Raw genomic sequence first — 22,589 nt, 5'->3', positions numbered from 1 at the left:
AAATTAAGCCAGGGAAATGAAAGGGGGAGCTTCATCTGAGGCCCTGTTTAGCTTTCACATATCCTCCTCATCCTTTCATCACATTGTCTCTTCCCTCATTCATGAGCTTCAGTTGAAACTGGAACTGAATCTAAAGTGTCTTTTGGCACTTTATTCTGAATAAGATGTGTAACAATACCCCAAGCATATGTTGTTGGCTTTGAGATAAATTTCTGCTCTGATAACTCCATCAAATATTAACATATCCCCATTATTGGGAGGAAACTTCATCAATCTTTAACTTGTTTTTACACAACCTGTTTGCAGGCTAAGGGTCAGCAGAAAGCATCATCAAGGAGAAAACAAATCCAGCTTTTCGCTTCCTGTTGGGAATGTATCTTGGATAAATCGCTGAATAACAATGTGTCTGCTTATAGATGTTGGTGTGTGAGATTATGTGGTGTGTCATTAACTGCATGGTATTATGTGTTCAAACAACCTTAATATCTTATGTAATTGTGCTTTACAAGTAAATTTGTTTCAAGGATGTTTAGATATTGTGCCTGGAAAACAAGACAAAAATACTGAGTAACAAATTGATTGCAGTGCAAATGTCCTCGTTGTGTGCGTGTATGTTAATACCTGCTCTGGTTGAAAGTGTGTATCTTGACTCTGTGGTGTGTGTATTTCTGTAGGATCTTCTTGGTGTCTTCGTCCGTGTTGAAAGAGTTCATGAGCACCAGTGGAACATCAGCATTATAAGTTTTATTCAAGTGCTGAAGAGACCAAAGAAAAACAAATAAACAGCTAAATAAACTCAAAAGGAGTATTCCAGGTTCAATACAAGTTAAGCTCAATAAACAACATTTGCAGCATAATGTTGATTAACAAAACATAATTTTGACTTTTCTCTCCTTTTCTTTAAAAAAAGCAAAAAATCTGGTATACAATGAGGCACTTTTCACTGGAAGTGAATGGGTCAATCCATAATAGGGCTGCAACTAACGATTATTTTGATAATCGATGAATCTAACGATTATTAGAATGGTTATTCGACTATTCTGCAATTATTGCAACGATTATTAATTAGCTCTAAACCGATTATTCAGCTTGTGCCCTGACTTAAAAGGTTGTATTAAACATGCTTATTAACAATAGGAGGACAAAATCATCTTTTAAAAATACCCCCAAATGACATTCAATTAATTAATGGGAAATTGTTTTTTATTAAGTTTAATTCAGTAAAGAAATTCACTGCAAAAAATCATATTGTTAAGTGTTTATGTATTGTTTTCCATTTACAATGGTCAAAATATCCTATAAACAAGATACATTTACTTGAGAAGCAACATATAAGATATTTAGACTTGCTTTAAGAGAATTATATTTAAGATAGAGTATTTTGTATACAAGTGTATATTTTCACTTGGTTATACTACTTTCAGTGCATTAATGACAAAATATACTTACAGTATCATTTTCACTTAGGGGTGTTCTCAGTTTTGTTGCCAGTGGTTTAGACATTAATGGCTGTGTGTTGAGTTATTTTGAGGGGACAGCATATTTACACTCTTACATGCTGTACAGTCACTACTTTGCATTGTAGAAAAGTGTCATTTCTTCAGTGTTGTCACATGAATAGAAATAATAAAATATTTACAAAAATGTGAGGGGTGTACTCACTTTTGTGAGATACTGTATATTCAAGATCTATTCTCTAATAGATGCTAAAGAGAATGTACATTGTTTTAAAAGGAGTTTTAGATATTTATATTGGAAAACAAGCCAAAACATAAACAAATCAAAAACATATTTTGTTGCAAAGGATACCCTCTCTCACCTTTCTGTTCACTTCAATCCATCTTTAACTCTCAAAAAACCAAACTCTCTCTTGTTAATAAAGCGGTGTATTGCCAATTTTCTTCACAATAAGAAATGCACAGTGACACATAAATTACGATTCAATAAGTCACGAGCCATCACATTATAATCTAGCTGCAGCAAGTGTACACGCTCGAGGGATGAGCGTCCTCATGACAGTGTGCCTCAGCCGGGTGCAGTTTCAATCTCTCCCCCTTAGATAGGGACATTCGCGCAACTCATAGAAGAGGCGCTGACCGCACAGAGAAATGCCAGTTTCAGAGTTTGTATTTATTTACATGACCTGCTTCCATATTATTTGAACTCACACTTTGTGATTTACATCACCTGAAGCTGTTTGGAAAGTTTAGAGTGCATCTAGACTGTGAGCGGTGTAATTCTTCCTCTCCTCACTAAGGCCCGAACTGCAATGCTGCTCTCGCGCATCATTATTAGAGTTTAATGAGCCCAAACGACTATTGAACAACGAAGTAGGTATTGCATGCGCAAAGTCTAGGCGCAAGTGGGTTGGTGAAATCACGCACCCATAGTACTAATGGGCTACGTCAAGTGCAATTTTATTTAATTTTTTTGTGATTTTCTCCCCTTTTTTCCAGTTTGGAATGCCCAATTCCAAATGTGCTCCAAGTCCTCATGGTGGCGTAGTTACTCGCCTCAATCCGGGTGGCGGAGGATGAATCTCAGTTGCCTCAGTTGAATTTGTGACTCCAGGGGTGGTAGTCAGCATCAATACTGGCTGAGCTACCCAGGCCCCCAAGTGCAATGTAATTTTTTTCCCAGTTATTGCACCGTCTGAGTCCTATTATATTTTTCATTATCTGTCAAGCAAGGGCAATATAAAGACAGCCCATTCATACAAATGTAATAGTATAAATAGGTTGTTTGCAATGTATTCCCTGCTCTATGAGTGAATTGTCACTTGCGCTGCTCTAACCGCAATGTACGTTACATATTCTCTATCAGCCTCTCTGGGACGGTTGGTTCTCATCCTGCTCACCGGTGTCTCACCTGCTTGAAATCTGCTTTTCTTCTCTCCCATTGTTCATTGTTTTGTAACGTATATTTGTTATATGTTTCTCTGTTTAATGTTTTGTTTAATTTCTGTAAAGCATCCTTGAACTTTGGAAAGACGTTATACAAAATATAAAAACATATTATTATTAATATAATATTGATTTTAAAGACAAAAATCATGGCTAGCATTAAAAGTGATCCATAGCTCTTGATATCATTTGCTGGTGGAATCCATAAAATGTAAATGCAGAAACTGAATTAGATTTTGTGCCGAGATTAGACATGGTTTTCAAAAGTCTTTGTGCAATTACCTATTGCTAAGGAAAATAGCAAACTTTGGCACTTCATTAACATAAAATTCCACCACAGTTTTTGGGCAAGGTCGGAATTATATGCGTGCAAACTGTTTGTGCATGCGCGCATACACTCCCAACCTCAGTCATTTGGGCTTTGCACTGGCACGAAAATTGTGCTTAGAATTAGGATAACTGTGCTTGAAAATTAGATAAGATGTAGCTCACGGTCATTGCATGTAGCTTGCACATAGCAGGGTCAAGAAAAAAAAAAGAGCTCTATATAAATTCACTTAATAAACTTTACTGTGTAAAGTTATATACAATTTTACAACTTTGTTGCCATAACGAGGTAATGCTATTAACCCTAAAACAGTGGTTTAAAACAAAATCATTAAATGTAAGTGCTTTTATAAAATTATGCACTTAACATTTCTGCCTTTAAACCCTCCAAAAATTGGCCCCATTCGCATCACAGTAAGTGCCTCGCTGTTTCCTTGATTTTTGCTATAAACGTAGGAATGAGTTTAATTTTTATTTTGTGGTAAATCAACATTATGTCACAAATGCTGTCAATTGAGCTTAACTTGTATTGAACCTGGAATATTTCCAGTCATGTTTTATCTTTTGAAGGAATATTCAGAGTTCAGTACAAGTTAAGGTTCAAATGGTCGTAGACACTTGGAGCATCTGTTTTAACCATGGAAGCATGAGTCGAAATGATTCTGCTTTAAGGATAATGTTGCATATACTGTAAATGTAGAGCCGTGGAGGGTATTGTTTAGAAAACTAAACTGTAAATATGTGATCTTTTACACCAGAGTGAAACTGTAGAAACACTGTAGGCAATTGATTCAAACTTCTTTCCTCTCTAATCTCTATAGTTGCACTAGTGAGATAATTACAATAATGAATCATGAAGTGACATTTGGTGTTGCATCATCCTGGATTCGGTATAATTCTAAATGAGCATTAAAGCATTTAAGTGTAATTTTTTTGTTAAAGTTCACGTCTAGTCCAAGACACCCATTTGAGCAGTAATTCTTTAAATGTTCACTGACAAATTACAGATAATCTATGCTAAAAATACATCCAAATGTATTCAAATGGCATTCAACAAAAGGCACACATTGATGTGAGTTTTCCAAGGTTGTGTAAAATAAGTCACAAACAGTAAATACTGGTTTGCCCAGTGTTAAAAGGTACCTATCTAAATAATGGCAAAGTTCTGACAAACATAGTTTAAATGGCTAGGTAATCGAATAACTTGGAATCCTCATTCACAAACTGTTTTGACAGAATTTAAGTCATTTTCCTTTAACACAAAATATGGCCATAAATTCAAGCCCAAGAGGAGCCAAATGGCATAAATTGGACTTAAGAGTTCGCTAGGGAAAGGCCAAGCATAGAAACAGCAGTCTGTATTTCTGTGGGAGAAAGAAAGATTACCCATTTACATCTAATAGGCCTTATTCAATGAGGGGGATATCTGAAGACATGAGGCAGGTAACTGGCCGGCTGAAGAGACACTAAGGGCATCCCACAGGGCTCAGAATTGGGGCCCCCCCCACCAATTTTTCCCTAGAAAACAGCCCTCTCTGTTTGGGTTTCAACCTTAATTTTCATTAATGCTCACTAGCCACCTATCTTTCAGTCCATGGCACTGGGAATAAACATTTGCACAGAGCCATTTGCTTGTTGTGGTGGTTAAAATGCTCTCTCCGTTTAAACAATGGAATATGCCAGTTTTTTTTTTTTGCTGTAGAAGAGAAGCGAATAAAATAAATTAAAATAAGAGAGGAACATATGTTTAGTGATTTAAGACCTATGGGTGGAGGTCTACTCGCTCTCTTCCAAATCTTTCAGACAGATGTTGAGTTTTTTTAAATGCAGTATAAGGAAGCGTAATTAAATATGCATTTCCAACAGATCAAAATTAACGTAAAGAAAATTGGAACAATATTATCTTGTAAGCTGTGCCATGAAAATATTTGATATAATTGTACAATTGTATTAGTTTAGAAGAAATAGGCAAATTACTATATTATTATGGAAATAACTACAAATAAGACATGTTCAAAACTACTCTGCTGAAAAGACCAGCTAAAACCAGCATCCATTTTCATTATGGTTAGTCCTGGTCTAGCTGGTGGCAAAAAAATTACAAATTAGGCTGACCAATGGAGGTTTGGTCATGAAAATACTGTTATCAATTACTCTCCTTTATGTTGTTCTAAACTTGTATGACTTTCTTGTATTAAAAACAAAAGGAGATGTTTGTCAAATATGTTAGCCTCATTCACCATACACTTTCATTGCAGCTTTTTTCTAGAAAATTTAATTGAAAGGTGCTAAAGCTGACGTTCTGCCTAACATTTCCTTTTGTGTTCCACGAAAGAAAGTCATATGCATTTAAACAACATAAGGGTGAGAAAATTACAGAATTTGTATTTTTGGTTGACCTATACATTTTAGAAAGTCTGGTAGGGACATCAGCATGTAAATCATAAATATGTCAGTGACCAGCAATGCTGTTTTTTAACATGGTACAATGTCTTGGGGTCTACAATCATATTCCGTCAAACACAGCACTGAAACTTCTGGTGCAATTAGACAAACCTCAATCTGTTGGACAGTTAGATCAAGAAAAGTGTTCTCATTACGGACACTAATGAGACTCTTGGGCCCTTTGCAGCCCATGCTGGTTCCCAGACCTCCATTCAGCTTCACCACCACAAGCTTGTTCAGACTGTCTGCTATGTTGTCTGGGAGACCCTTTGCCTTGATCTTATCATAAGGCTGGATCTGAAACAGAGATAATACAGATAGACAACAGTTGTTTACAGCTATCAATAAGTTTAGTACAACACATTTTTAAACATTTTTAACAATATTGAAATCCATTACACCAGTTTTCCCCAAATATCAGCACATGAAATGCAATAAAAAGTTTGTGCCAGGATTGGCTTATATTTTACCATCATCCGGAGGTTTATATTATATAAGAGATTGATATTATGATCAGGCCTGCCGTTAGTCTTCCAGTATCACTGAGATCAGTTTAAAAATATACCAAAGAACTATAACCCACATATGCAGAAAAACTATTTGTTCCACATAAACAAAAAAACGTTGCCATGGTTAGCTGAATAAACAATCAGATTGCTGAGATTGTAGATCAATATGGAAAGTTGGAGAGAGACAGAGGAAGTGAGAAGAGAGAGATGATAGATGGGTATTTGTAACAAAAAGGAAAGAAAACTTTTAATGGCTGTTTAAGATGGCTGGGTTACGGGCACAATAAGGCAGCTGAAACAACACCGATAAGTCAGATCCTTAAGCTATATCACATAAACAAAAGTGCCATTTTCTGACAATCAGCCTATGATTCAACCACAGGTAATGATATCCAGTACAATAACACGATAGCAAGTATGATATTGCTTTTATAAAATATCAAGTTCTTAAAACTTACATTTTAGACCAGTTCTTTTGTTTATATTTGCTCTTCTAAAATTCAGACACAGGCCACACTGCTGGGAGAGGTGTTCAGAGGTACATTTAAATATAAAAAGGTGCTTGAAAGAGCTGTGGTGCAGTGGGCAGCACAGATGTTCAGGACATACAAGAGCTATTCGGCGACTAAGGTTTGAGTCTGACCTGGGTCATGTCCCGATCCTGCTCCCCCCTCTTTCAACCAGTCTACATTCTACTGTCTTGTAGAATTAATTTCTACTGTCTATGTAAACATAATTTCCAGTCTACATTCTACTACCCCCCCCCACCTCCCCAAATAACAAAGTCAAAACTACGTGTAAAACATCAACTAATATGTGATTAAAATGTTATCAGTAGCTTAGTTTCCATCCACTTTTCATGCTATTTTTTTTCTCGACAAAGTGAAAATGCGTACAATTTATTTCGCTAAATTCGCTGTCTTCTCCCAGTTTCCAATAAAATGGTGTGCGAGATGACGTCATGCCTAAAAAAAAACACTTTGACGCATGTTTTGGTTTGATAGGACTGTAATATTGGTCCTGATGTTGCGTCTAATCGCAGTTTGCCACCAGTTCTGACCCGAAAGTGAATCGTCATAGCCCTGTTCAAGCTGGCAACCTGCCTGCACCAAGTTGTGGGGGAACTTTCGGTCCTAGTACAAGGACCATCCATCGATGTGTATATGCGTTGTGCACAACTATTAAAGAAAAATGTATGGGTGTAATATCAGGGTTTACATATGATACATTCCTGAACTTCAATAGGCTATTTTGAACAATCATCAAATCTAAAGCATTGCATCACAACTGCATTATGTCCCGCATATTTGTCAAGCAACTTTTAATGACCAACTGAACTTGATTGTCATCTAAAATGTATTTTAGCGTCATAACTCAGCAAATGCGAGCCGAGGTCAAAAAAAAGAGATAGTTTATAGTCTTGAAAAAAGTGGAGAACATTCTTAGAATGTCATTCAGCTGACTTTTTTCATCTACAGAACAGGGTAAGGCTAATTTAAGTGTGTGTAAAGAATAGGCATATATAGGTCTAAAAATATATTTTTAAATGTATTTTATTTTATTTAATACAAGGAATTTTGCCAGCATTTTTTCAAAAGCTATACAATATTTGTATAGAATAAGTTAGAGTTCCAAAAAAGCACACTGATGCTTTTCTCCTAGTATTGTGTATTTATTTTTAATTTAAAACATCTTTGTGCATAGAAATTATGTTTTTTTTGTATTGTGGGCTAATTCCATGCCTTTTTTTAATGGTGTGGGAAAAAAAAAATGGATGGCTACTGCGATTAAATTAATCACAAACAGTGGCCATTCATTTGTACTCCGTGCACTTATTGATGTGCATAATACAATATATTTTTGTTGGCACTCCTGGAAATGTCATGTTTGCAGCATAGGATCTATATGCCATTAAAATCAATCCATAATCACATACAATAAATTGCTTTCAAGGATGTATCTCTTGTCGTCATGATTAACACAGGCTGACGATTGGGGCAAATTTTGTCATGTAACACTGCATTTTTCGTTAATGCCAATACAAGTTTATGCGTTAGAGTTAAACGGAAAATATTATGTCGACACTTCTGAAATTTTAGAGATAATTTGCGTTTCCATCAGCTTTATTTTGATGCGCTAAAATTTTTCACAAAAAATCCTTGAATGGAAACGTGACTTCCTGTCTGATTGTGTGAGTAATATTCTCACAAGATCAGTAAAAGAAGCTGTATTATCTACTCTATGATTATTTCAAATAGTATATTATAGAACATCCGGTCATCAGTCTGAGTTCAAGCTTAAGTGCTACTGAAATATGCACCAAGACAATGATCCAAACCATAGGATTAAATCCACCCCTGAACGGCTCAAAAGAAGCAAAATTCAAGTTTTGGAGTGGCCTGGTCAAAGTCCTGACTTGAACCCGTTTGAGATGCTGTGGCAGGAACTTAAACGGGCAGTTCATGCTCGAAAACCCTCCAATGTACTACAGCAGTTCTGCAAAGAAGAGTGGGACAAAATTCCACCAGATCATTGTGAAAGACTGATCTCCAGTTATCGGAAGCATTTGGTTGCAGTTATTGCTGCTAAAGGTGGAACAACCAGCTATTAAGTTTAAGGGGGCAGTTAGTTTTTCACATGAGTAATAAAGGTGCTGGGAAAATAACTTAAACGCATTGATTTAAAGAAGACTCAAATGTGAACACATCAGACTTTCAAGCCAACGTTTTTGAAATCCACTTCCCGCACCACCACCACCGAAGTGATTTCTATAGCTACTTTGAGTTTTCTTGACTAGCTTCCCGTGCACGCCACGAGTGAGAGAGGGAAGCATGTGCAGCCTACAGTGAAATTAAACTTTGCATGTGCTCCAGATATCCTCTTTTTTAAAATAATATTTTAGTAATTATATTTAAAATGTGTAACATTACAGCCTCTAAAAATATAAAGCCAAATGTCTGTGTAAAAATGTTGAACAGTTTAATGGAGAAAAATATTGTTCGACAAGTAATTCCAGTGTTGAATAGCAGCATCAGAACCATTTAGTCAACTAGTCTCACATATCCCTAGTAGAGGTTGACCGATTAATCGGACGATTTTTAGCATTTTTTAACATAATCGGCATCGGCCAATATCCAAGTATATCAAGCCGATTATTAGGCAAGCGCATCTGTGGGCAGCCTAGTGTTGTTGTGGAACACGTGTTCGACGCACGCTGCCCCTAGAGTCATTTTCCAGCAGAGTGAGCAGACCTCATCCAGTGCCTAAGGAAGGAGCGACGTTCCTTGGAGAAAACGGTATATAACTTATTTATATTTAATTAAAAACTTTTGATATGTTACTGTCAACTTTGAGAAAAAACGCAACATGACGTTCGGCTACTTTGGATATTGATAGCGTAGTTGAAGTTGCATTATCACAGCAAAGGGTTGCTATCATGTCACAATAAGTAAGCAAGAATTTTGCAATTACAGACAGTGAATCTGAGACTTTTATTTGTTCTGTTTGTGTCTCTTATATTTGAGAGGGTTGTCACTCAATGCAGAGAAATAAGTAATAAAAAAAGATACCAACGCGCTATAGGCTATTGAAGGACTGGCTTTGGTAAGCTCGGACGTTATCGGTTCTATATATGAAACCATTTGTCTGTGATGCAATTTAGCTATTCGCAGTCGGAGAGAGAGATCTCGCCCACAGCGACCACAACACGTGCCCTGCTTAATGAGTGACAGAACTAAACATTCAAACGTAGCCTGGATTAGATCGGTGATATTAGTCTGATTTTATTTTAGATTTCGCCTTCCAAAGATTATAAAAAGAATATTTATACATAAGCCACATTCTGTCTAGCACAACTTCCTTCCCTTCACAGCGGTGCACTGACATTTCTCCCTAAAACTCAAACTTAACGTCAGAATCAGCACGATCGGTGATTGTTGTAAAATGCAGTCTAGCTACTGTTGCTAAATTCCGGGACGCGTTTAATAATAAAAAGAGCGCAAGAGATACCGTTCCCAAGGCGGCGCGCGCTCCGATACGGACCACAACGAGACAAGCAAAGTATAGGCTACTTTGGGTTTCATGTATGCATCTAAATGATCAAATATACACAAAAATGTCAAAACGACCGGCTTGGAGATTCACTTAAACACAGTTTATGTCTTAAATGGACGTAGTTATGGAAATATTTGGGAGAAAATATGGCGCATCAGAAGTCTATTAGACTCGGTCTTAAAGGGGAAGCTGTCTAATAAACATGCTGACAATTGAGCCATTACTGCGAATCAAACAACAAAAGGCAAAGAGAAAATCACTTACAGCTCTTGAATGAATAACTTCTGCATTAATAAGAATTAATCTATGATAAACTATGCAGTGTTATTTTACAATTGATTACTTTATTAGATTTCTTTTTAGACCACACCTGAACAGTAATGTTAGTAGACCTTCCTGAAATTAAATCCCTGTGCCTATATAACAAAAAGAACCGTTAAGAATACTGTACCGGATAAGCAGTATCGGTAAGACAGTAATACCATTAAAACCTTAACGATACCCATCCCTAGTTATGCCTGTGCTTCTCTTGGATGCTCTGAATATTGGATTACGTATATGGATTGCCCCTTAATTAAAGCTGCATTTGGATCTCAACCTTCGTGTCTCGGAGCAGTTCGTAACACCTGCTTTGTTTATTTAATATATTTGTTATACATTATTTATACAATATGTTTTTACATTATACATTTTTAATTTAAGTGGACAAGTGCAGATTGGTCAAGTGTTCAATAAATGTATTTGTTGAGAAATTTTGTCTATCTTAAGTAATTATTTGTGTTACATTTTATCTTTCAAATAAAAGGTTAAAAGCAAGCACATATCGGCCAAAATAAATCGGCAGCATTAATCGGCCATCGGCCAACCCGGATTTCAAAAGATCGGCATCGGCCTGAAAAAAAAAACAATATCGGTCGACCTCTAATCCCTAGTTTAGATACATACATTTGCACCAGTTCGCTAATAACTCTGTATGCTGGTGTGCATGTTGACTGATCTTAACTGACTGAACAGAGATTAGCTGTCAGCCTCAAAGTAGATGGAGTTTCAGGTCGCAACTACCAATGACGCAGACCATGGCATTATGAAGGTGTTAATCAGCCGATACAATGTTTCCTGAAAGGTTGCCCTGTCGAGCTGTTACAAACCACAGGAACTCAAAAACACCATTTTGGATAGATTTTGTTCTAAATGAAGTTACACCTGTTCATTCTTCGATTTCATAGGAAGTGTGCAGGGGCCTTTACTTATTGTAAAAAGAACCACTTTCTGAAACTATATTTTTGTGCTTATTTATTTTATTTTTTTTAGAGGATGATAACAAATAACTTCTTCCTATCTCCATCACCCGCAGTCATACAACCATGTCTTCAACACAGAGACAGATGGAAAGCATGATATAATCAAGGTCACCATGTTTCTCAGGGGGAGAGAGTGCTAGAGAGAGTAAGAGAGAGAAATGGGGGAGAAAGAGATGGAAGTAAACAGATTTGTCTGTGTAAAGGAAAGTTAGAATAAAGCAGAAAAGCAAGTATTCTCCTTCAGTTCCAGTCATCAGGTGCTCAGATACAGCAGGGTTGAACCACATGTAGTCACAATGATCACATAAAAGACAGGAGGGGAACTGTCAACTAACTTATTTATAAGTCTCTCTATGTGTAACAGATACAGAGCAACTCCATATTTAGTGCCTGTGGCAATGATGTTGAATGTTGATTGCATTATAGTGAAAATGTGTAAATGTATGTCGTATGCATCGCTTGTGGTTTATCAGAAAAAATGTACCATGTTGTTTTAGACACGTACTTCTGTTTCAGCAAGATGTTTCACAGGAAGTATCCCTTAAGTGTCTGTTTCTTTCAGTTAACCTGGTGTTTATCTGGTGTAACCTGGTGTTTATTAAAAGGGTTATACATTTTGCTTTATCATTTGAGATCAAAGTGTTGAAGTACTGCAAAAACATGCTGTAACTTCCAAAACTAATAACTACCACACAAATTCAAAAAGAGCATTTCAAAACTATGCTGCAAAAATAACTTGTTCTTAAATTCTGCGTCACCTATTGGTTTATCAGAAACTTGATCAGCACAATCACTGTGAAACAATGATGAGAAAGCAGAATAAAGGTCATTATTCCTTAACACCAGAAGAACTAGCAATATAAAATGTTTAACAAACTTTATGCTGTCATAATTTACTTGCCCTCATGTCACTGAAAACCTATTTGCCTTTCTTTCATCTGTGGAACACAAAATGGGGATTTTCAAAAGATGTCCCGTTTGCTGATTTCAGTACAATGGCTGCTGATTGTAGCTTAAAAAAGCACCCATAAAAGCACCCTATTTTTATGACACCCACAAAAATGTTTTAGTAAAGTAATCCATACGACTTGTGCATCATGTTCAAAGTCTTCAGAAGACATAAGGTTTTGGTGAGAAACAACTCTTTAAAAGACAATATGAGATACTTGACTGAGCTTCAAACCAAGGGTGAGAACCAGGTGCACCGGTTGAACAAGACAGCATATTTGTGGCACAAACAACTGAAATTTTGTTTATGGTTCACTCAATTACAGCAGCTGCTCAAAACTCAAACACCAACAACTGTTCATACTTTCACACATACTTTCTTTTTGTTGATGGGAAAACGACATCACACGTTATTATAGTTTAATAAAGACATTATGACACAGGTTCATAAAGGTTATACAAGGCTTTGAAAGCTAAAAACATTACCGCTCACATCAAGATAATCAATCTGTGTACAGGGTGCTTTAAAACTGTAATATTTAGGCAATTGCAGAAAAATGAGGAAGGATAACTTGAAGCATGTCAAACAGGAAGGACAGTGAAAATGCTGAACATTTCCCATTAGTATACTAACAAATGTGTGCAACATAATGAAGCAGACTTACAGGATATTTCCTGCATTTAGGAATCCTTTGCCAATGCACAGAAGGCAAGAAAACTTGGGATGTTTACAATAAAAAGGAACAGTAAAAAAGGATGACACTGCACATTTGCACTACAGTGATCGGACACATGCAGTGTTAAGGACACATTATGCTGTGCTATTTTTTTTACTTGTTGGTCTTTGTAAACATGGCACTAAACTGATGCATTTGTCTGTTGCAACACATCTCACGGTCTTTAAGATGACTGAGATAAAAAGAGTAAACTATTTTAATACAGTTTCAAGAACACTCATTGTGTTTCCTTTCACTGTGCTGCATCTAGCTGTTCTTGAATGCAAGACCACGTCCAGTGTGAACGTATCCTTAGGGGCTGTCCATCAGTATTGCTTTTTAACAGTTTATGAACAGTATTTAAACATGCACTAGATGGATGTCTTTGACTGTTGAGCCTTGTCTCCCCATTTTTTCAGCATCACCAGTAGGAGCGCCAGGTTTTTTTCAGATGCCATGTCAAGTTAAAAAAACAATGCATCTAGATTTAAGCACAAGGACACCTTCTTTCTGAAAGGCCCTTTAGGTTGTTAAAGTGAGTTTGCATAAGGAGGTGAAATCTAGTCATGATGAACTCGAAATAAAAGTAGGGTCAAATTTCCAGGCAAAAGTTAACAATGACCCGACAAAGTCGATAAGCCACTTATCTTAACAGACCAGTTACCACACAAGGCATTTATGTGACAACTATCAACCAATTATTTGGAAAGTGATCATGTTGAAATAATATATTCACCTTGAAAAGCGTTTTTTACAGTACAGGATATTTGTGAACAAGTTATTATTTTCCTAATGGGACACATCAGACATTATTAAAGCAAACATAAGGTACAATGTCATCAGGATCCAGACGCTAATTGGTGTGTAGCAACAGGTGACTGGAAGACACAGGCTGGTTTGCCTTTATACACCCTGGAAAATTTTATGTCATTTAGGATTTCTATACAGAATTAACGTTAAAAAAAAAAATTAAACATGTATTTTGATTACTGTAAATAAGGTCTTCAGTGTACTAACATGAACCTACTTTTACTTGTTCTGCTTATGTGCACAGCATGCAAACTATCTTTATGCATATAGTTGACCTACTACACTTGCCAAATTAAGCAGTATACAACAGATCACACAGCACTGGGTACTGTATTCCACAATGCAATGCACACAACTTGATCTTTTTCCAGTGTGCCAAATGAACTAGAAGTAATGTCAGCCACAATTTTTTATCTCTTTTCAACTGTTCATTTGACTGGAAGTTTGACACAAAACTGATAAACTGTTTTAGTTCCAAAATGATAACAGGATGCCACTCATATGCAGCGTAATTATTTAACGTGACAACACTGTAACATACTATTGTTTGAAGCATTTAACATGGAATAATGCCTCCAAGTTTACTATTAAAAATATATATTTTAGGCAGTATATGATATACTCTGAAACAGTAAAAATAGAAAGCTATAATCACACACACACACACACACACACACGATACCTCAAACATAACTGTAAGGAAGGGCTGTTAAAAATTATAACATGTAACGACAAATTTTAAACAACTTGCACGTCTGCACATGAGTCTTATAGGCAAGACAGCTATTGGCAAATCTTGAGGTCTTAAACTAGCAGCTTGCTTTGGACCCCAATGTATGCTGCACGATGGGCGGGCAGCTGCGCTCAAGAGCTGCGCTTTACAGCTTGTGTGCAGAAAACAGAGCAACAGAAACTGATGCTACCAATACAAATGTGAGAAATGATGAAGGTCTTTGAGCATCTAGTTCTGACTTTAGTGCTTCTTTAATAGGCTATTCAGATTAGTAGTTGAAGGATAAGGATAAGACAGTCTCGATGACATAAGCTTTTGAATTCCTCTGATTTTGATAATGTTTGATTATTGGTAAATTGGTACCCGTTATGTGTGCTTGGCATATTTAAGGGTTTCATTCACCTTCTCTCCCCCTTCAATGGTTAGACCCTCATTTGAGGTGGGCAATTTGCTTATGTATGTCAGTCTGCCTTTGACATAAAACACTAAGTGTAATAGTCCGGTTTTGCTGGTCTTTTTCTTTTTTCTGTAGTAGGGAGTCATCTTAGTGTTTATATGAGGGATGGGTACGAGGGATGGGCACGAGGACACAAGTACTCAAGTACTCAGGTACTCGGAAGTGGCAGCAATGATCGATCATGAAAACGATGATCGATGGTGATCACGCATGATGTGACTTTTCACTTCATTCGAAATTCAGTGACAATTACCTGACAACTAAACATACACATGTCAAAAAGGTAGCTTATTTTTAATTTTGAGATTGATTACATTGTGATTTTGAGGGATACATTGATTGTCAGAGACGTCTCATAGCAAACAAACTGATATACGATGCTCCAATGCTAACATTACGTTAATCAAAACAGTGTAATGAATCGTGTTTTGAACACCTGCCTCTGCAAAACGTTTGCTAAACATCTTTTATTATCATTTAATCTAAGAAATTTGACTCATTAATTTACATTTAATAAAAGTGAATGTTTGTTACTGACTGTATACCTCCCTGCTCGGGGTGACGTAACACACACCTGCATCTCGACGAAATGGGAGTTGAAGATTTCCACACAAGATTCCAAGTTAGAAGTCTGACATAAGGTGTACTTCCACTGCACTTTCCCCAGTTGAAATGTGAAAATTCAGACTCTGAGTCAAAAGGAATGCTTCATGAATCATCACAGGAACAACAATATAGAGCATTGTATCTTTCCCCACTTGGATGGACGGACGGACACACACAGCATGTGGCTCAACGCATTTACAGCAGGCGAGGATTTCAAACAGCTAGACAGTGCAGCTAAATGGAACAGAATGCGGCATTGGGCAGCAAATCTTCACATAATTCACATAATTATATATGCAGTAATGTACATGTCATTGCCCCTCGAGTACGAGTAATTAGTCTTGAGTTGACGAATGACCAAAATTACCATCCCTAGTTTATACATGACATTTTTTATTTGTAAATACATTTTTCACTACCAGTGAAATTTCACGGTTCTCGATACCAATTTCGGTACCACAGCATAAATATGCTAATATGACTATGCTATTGAACACACCTGTTTACCCCATTTCAAATGTAAATAACAAAGAAATCCATGTTTCCTTCAAGTGTTTCTCAATCAAGTGTTTTTAAGTAGCGCCCTACTGAAATCAGTTTTTTTCTTTACCAAATCATATTTTCCTTTTTTGTTGTTGTTGTTGTTGTTGTTGTTGTTATTATTATTATTTTACAGAACTCCAAGTTTTAGTTTAATTTCATCATCAAAATGGTGTCTAATCAATTAATTCTTAAATCTTTTAAAAAGTGAAAATATAACTTTTATTTCGCCCAATTTTTATTCAACAGCAGTCTTGCTTGTGATATATTGGGGCAGTGGTGGCTCAGTGGTTGAGGCTCAGGGTTACTGACCAGAAGGTCGGGGGTTCAAGCCCCAGCACCACCAAGATGCCACTGTTGGGCCCTTGAGCAAGGCACTTAACTCCAGGTTGCTCCAGGGGGATTGTCCCTGTAATAATGCACTGTAAGTCGCTTTGGATAAAAGCGTCTGCCAAATGCATAAATGTAAATGTAAATGTAAAATATATTGCTTCATTATTACATTCATTACAGTGAATATTACATTTTACTATACAGTTGTAATATAAACTGGTGGCCAAAAGTTTGGGATAATGTACAGATTTGCTGTTTGGGAAGGAAATTGGTACTTTAATTCACCAAAGTGGCATTCAACTGATCACAAAGTATAGTCAGGAAATTACTGAAGTAATAGCACCATCACTATTTTAAGTGATTATAAATTATATTATATTATAAAATCTAGACAGGCCCCATTTCCAGAAGCCATCACTCAAACACCTTATCCTTGAGTAATCATGCTAAATTGCTAAATTGGTACTAGAAAATCACTTGCCATTATATCAAACACTGCTGAAAGCTATTTGGTTAAATTAATCTTAACATTGTCTTTGTGTTTGTTTTTGAGTTGCCACTGTATGCAATAGACTGACATGTCTTAAGGTCAATATTAGGTAAAAAAAAAAAGACAAAAATTTCTCTAGAAGCTCGTCAGTCAATCATTGTTTTGAGGAATGAAGGCTATACATTGCTTGAAATTGACAAAAAACTGAAGATTTCATACAAAAGGTGTACACTACAGTCTTAAAAGACAAAGGACATCTGGCTCTAACAAGGACAAAAGAGATGTGGAAGGCCAGATGTACAATTAAACAAGAGGATAAGTACATCAGAGTCTCTAGATTGAGAAATAGATGCCTCACATGTCCTCAGCTGACAGCTTCATTGAATTCTACCTGCTCAACACCAGTTTCATGTACAACAGTAAAGAGAAGACTCAGGGGTGCAGGCCTTATGGGAAGAATGGCAAAGAAGAAGTCAGCGTGGGGTGAAATGTCGCCAGAGTACATTGACAAACTGACAGCTAGAAAGCCAAGGACCTGCAAAGCGGTCATTGCTGCACATGGAGGATTTTTGGATGAGAAATCTTTGAAGTAATTTTTTTTCCAAATTGTAATAGTAAATTTTCACATTATTAATGTCCTGGCTATACATTGTGATCAGTTGAATGCCACTTTGGTGAATAAAAGTACCAATTTCTTTCCAAGAGAGCAAAATCTGTACATTATTCCAAACTTTTATACATAATACATTCATCTCAATGTCTTCAATTTCATGGCTCTAGCTTACATTTAGAAACTTGCTTTTATTATGACATGTATTTTTTGTCTGATGTTTCACTTTCCGGATAAACAGTTTGTGACACTTTAAGTTATGTCCTATCTTTTACACTGGCCTTTGAATCTGACAAATGAAATGTATGACAGTTTTGGAGTGTTTGTATTTTGTTTTAGATTTCTGGTGTTTGTGTATGTGGTAATTTTTAAACGTTATGTTTTACATTTTATTACAGTGAAGCACTTTGGTCAACTCCTGACTGTTGTTTTAAATGCTCTATAAATAAAGTTGAGTTGAGATTAAAGCATAATTGCTGTGATTTAATTCTATAAATATATAGTTTACATGTGCTGCGTGGTTCACATTAGTTTAGTGCTCTGCTCTGTCATCTGATACAACATGTTGTGAATGGTCGGAAATATACATTCTTTTTAATTACGCATCTCTTCCACACGAAGATTGCAGCCTTTAGCGGTTTAATAAATCACACTAGGACATCACGATTTTAATTTGATTAATTGTCCATTTCAGTGTGAGGAGCATGCGCTCAAAATGAGTAATTTAAAGCAATCGTGTGTCAGTCATATTGCGTGCTGGTACCAGATTGAGTTGGTGCTTGGTACTACTGGTACTGCAGAAACACCGGTACCAAGTTGATACTAAAATAAAAAAAGATGTAATGATACCAACGTACCGGTACTATTGACAACACTAGTACACACTAAATCTGTTACATTCTGTACAGCACATGCACGCAAACACATAAAGGTCTGGCAAATGTAATTCTTGAAGTCTTAGTTGGAAGGATTGTATTTGAGCTGTATTTATTGTGTTACATATTAGCTTTTTGTGTGAGCACTCAAAACAGGATTTACTGGAGTGAGATATTTAATATCCTGTTCAGGAATCATGAATGAAGGGTGCAGACTACACGGATCAGAACACATGCCTCACCCCATGAGACGACACATAAATGACACATCCAACACAACTATACCTCCTAACAGCACATTAGATCTCGCTGTTTGGGAGGGTCAAAACAACAATCTGTCAAAGCCTCAGTGCCACACAAAGAGAGAATGGGAGACAGAGACAATATCCAAACAGGACATATCTGAGAAATTATACAGAATATTGTTTCCCATGTTCTATGCTTTATGCAGTAAGCGGAGTGGTGGTGGTATAGTGGGCTAAAGCACATAACTGTTAATCAGAAGGATGCTGGTTCGAGACCCACAGCCACCAACATTGTGTCCTTGATCAAGGCACTTAACTACAGGTTGCTCCAGGGGATTGTCCCTGTAATAAATACACTAAGTCGCTTTGGATAAAAGCATCTGCCAAATGCATACCGGTAAATGTAAATGTAATGCAGTATCTTTCTGACAATTCCCAGTGGATAAATGTAATTGCTAAGAGGTTGCTCTTTCTTAGCTCATGAGAGTTAATGGAGTTCTAAGTTAAGTCCTATTCAATTATGAACTGGCAAATCGAAGCTCAGTGTGTGACATTGTTGAGATCTATTCTGAAACTATAAAAGAGACACATGACATTACAAGAGTCTTTTTCGCAGGAGAGCATTCTGAGACTTTAAGGAATATTCTGTTCAATCCAAGTTAAGTTTAATCATCAACAGCATTTGTGGCATAATGTTAAATTCCACAAAAAAGTAATTGACTCATTCCTGCTTTTCTTTAAAAAGGTTACAGTGAGGCACTTTCAATGGAAGTGAATGGGGACAGTTTTTGAAGGGTTTAAATGCAGAAATGTGAAGCTTATAATGGCATAAAAGCACAAACATGAATTATTGTATTAAAATGTGTATTATTATAACATGTATTATTTTAGCTGTAAAGTTGTTAATATTGCCATTTTACATTGGATTTAGGGATTACAGCCTTATGTCGTCATGGCAATGAAGTTGTAAAATTGGATGGGACTCTGCACAGAAATGGTTTAGAAGCGATTTTATCACACTAAAATCACATTAACATGCATATTGTTTTCATCTTATGGCTATACTTTTGAAACTGTGATTTTTGGCAACTAACGTATATATTTTAAAATACTCACCAAGGAAACATGGAAGTAATCCATAAGACTCCAGTGGTTAAAACCATATCTTCAGATACAATATAATAGGAGTGGGTGAAAAATAGATACAAATTTAAGTCCTTTTTTTTTTTTTAACTCTAAATCTCCAGTCACTTTTAGTAAAAAGGACTTAAATATTTTTCTGTTTCTCACCCACACTTATTATATTGTTCTGAAGATATGGTTTTAATCACTGGAGTCTTATGGATTACTTTTACAGTATGTTTTCGTTATATGATTTTGGAGCTACAAAAGGTATGGACCTACAGAGCTGAAATATATTTCTAAAAAACCTTTTTGTTCTGCAGAAGAAAGAAAGCCATACACATCTGGGATGGCATGAGGGTGAGTAAATGATGAGAGAATTTACATTTTTGGGTGAACTGTCCCTTTAATACAACCAGACACACACAAAAACACGTACGCTCACACACACAAATAAAATCAAGAGACACTTTTGAATATCATTTCTCTTCCTTACCCCTAACCACAGACACAAATGAATTTCAAAATAAGCTTTGCTCATGGTCTCTCACTCGCTCGCTAACAAGGATAATAACTTGTCCACTTTGTCTGTACTTAAACCCACAGTTTCCATTATCCTGCTTTCCTTCTCTAATAATGAATCCAATACCATACTAATGAAAAAATTAATTCATGCTGGAATGTGGCCAGCTTTCAAACACAGCAGGCCAATTACCAGAGCCTGAGGTGATATGAATGCCAACACATGAGACTCAAAGCAAAGTCTCCCATTGCAATTCCATCTATCTCCCCGTTTCAATGGTTTAGCTTGAACTGCATACAGATATATTTGCTCTTTGTATTGAGTTCATAGGTTCAATGGTAACAATATATAAGTCTGAACTAGATCAGCCTTGTGCGAGTGTAAAAAATAAGCTTGTGTACGATATGAAATCTGTTGCTTAACTTACAGAGTCCTCAGGAGGCCTGTTGATTTTTGCCCACTCAACTGAAGGTCCCTTCACCTGGAGAAATCGGTGGAATAACTTCCTAAAGCCTTCAAAGTCCTTCTTGGACACCTGAAAAAGAGAGTTATTCAGCATATTTCTCATTAAAAACAGTACTGTCCCCTCTTACAGAGGACAAAATATCCAATAGTCAGCACTCTGAAGTCAAACTCTAGAACTTGTGGTAGTTTGTGCAACACTATAAATAAAATTTGTTCATGTTAAAATTGAGAGGACAAAATGGCAGAGGACATTGCGGTTTCTATAGTAAAAGACTCTTGTGCACAGACTACCACGAAATAGGGAGGAATACCCCCGCTTAGATGGCTATTTTTCCACTGAGAAAATAGGATGTATTTCACCAAAATGACATTATCTTCAGAAAACGTACAACAGACTACAGCATCATCAACAAGTGATCACACACACTCCATCCATCTCTCTCAATGGGTATTGATACAGATTTTCCAATTCAATTCGATTCTGATTTGATTAATTCAATATCGATTCATATGGGTTTATTTCAGTTATAATGTCCCTTTTGCTTACGTATAAAATTATTTATCTCCCAGCTAATGCTGTTAATTATACAGGGGAACTTTTAACTAGGTACATTAGGAAATTGTATAACTTTTTCATCATTTTGGCTTTATAAAAATTAACAAATACATGTATTCAATCAATAAGTTATATTTCATAAAAAAAATTTGTTACATATTTTTTGTTAAATTATTTTTTTTTTACTATTTACATCAATTTGTTGAACACATGCTAAAACCGGTACTGTCTCTTTAACAAAAGCATTTCTGCAAACAGCGCCTTTAAATGAGCACGTTAACTAGAGGACTCGAATGGCTTTAACTCGGATGTGCGATGCATGATTAGATTTGAATGTTTTTTGTAGTTGTTTTTGATCAACAACTGACTGTAAAGAACAGAAAGATTATTAAAAGAGATTGTTTTCAATGACAACCTTTCCTATCAACACGCTGTGAAAGTATCTCGCTGCAGAATGACTAAACTACACAATTACGGTGTAGTAATTGAAAGAGTGAAATATAAACATGTACCAGCCAGTTGCCAAATATATTCACTTTAGTCGCATAGCACGAAATTTGGTTGCAAATGAGAGTGACTTCCTCTCATTGAGGTAAAGGGTTGCACATTAAGTGAAAGGGATTTAATCGATCTTGGGATTTAAGAATCGATATAGACATATAAACTTGTGCGTCACAATGACATAATTATCTTTACATCACCTTATTGTACTTAAAGTAAACAGGGTGTGGATTTTAATACGTCATCTCTAGTAAATGGCTTGTGGGTTTATGGGCGTCAGTGTGTAACAGAGAGGGAGTGGTGACTCAAGCAGACAGTAAGTGTCACCGTAGTGACTGTGAAACCTGATTATTACCATATGGAGCTGGAAACACTGTGGTCTAGAATCGCCAAACGGAAAGCTCCAGACCATGACCTGTGTGTTTCCACTGAAAGCTCTGTGACATTATGAGCCTTTAGGAGGTATTTACACTTGGTCACATTATGCGCTTTCATGAAAAGTGCAAGTATAAATACCCTCC

The 22,589-nt window shown here is 36.4% G+C and overlaps 1 protein-coding gene across 4 annotated transcripts in view; it reads right to left on the bottom strand.

Annotated features, from left to right (window-relative positions):
* The window catches only part of LOC127662869 (UTP--glucose-1-phosphate uridylyltransferase), a 43,034-nt gene that overhangs the window by 14,193 nt on the left and 6,252 nt on the right, over window positions 1–22,589 (bottom strand). For all 4 annotated transcript variants that reach the window (XM_052154254.1, XM_052154253.1, XM_052154257.1 and 1 more), the window contains exons 3-5: window positions 20,974–21,081; window positions 5,787–5,972; window positions 622–755 (exon numbers count right to left, since the gene is read on the bottom strand). In XM_052154254.1, the coding sequence (XP_052010214.1) occupies window positions 622–755; window positions 5,787–5,972; window positions 20,974–21,081 (428 nt within the window). The remainder of the gene's footprint in view (window positions 1–621; window positions 756–5,786; window positions 5,973–20,973; window positions 21,082–22,589) is intronic.

Source organism: Xyrauchen texanus, chromosome 22 (assembly GCF_025860055.1).
Source record: "Xyrauchen texanus isolate HMW12.3.18 chromosome 22, RBS_HiC_50CHRs, whole genome shotgun sequence".
Classification (NCBI taxonomy): domain Eukaryota; kingdom Metazoa; phylum Chordata; class Actinopteri; order Cypriniformes; family Catostomidae; genus Xyrauchen; species Xyrauchen texanus.
This window is presented reverse-complemented; position numbering and strand designations above follow the sequence as displayed.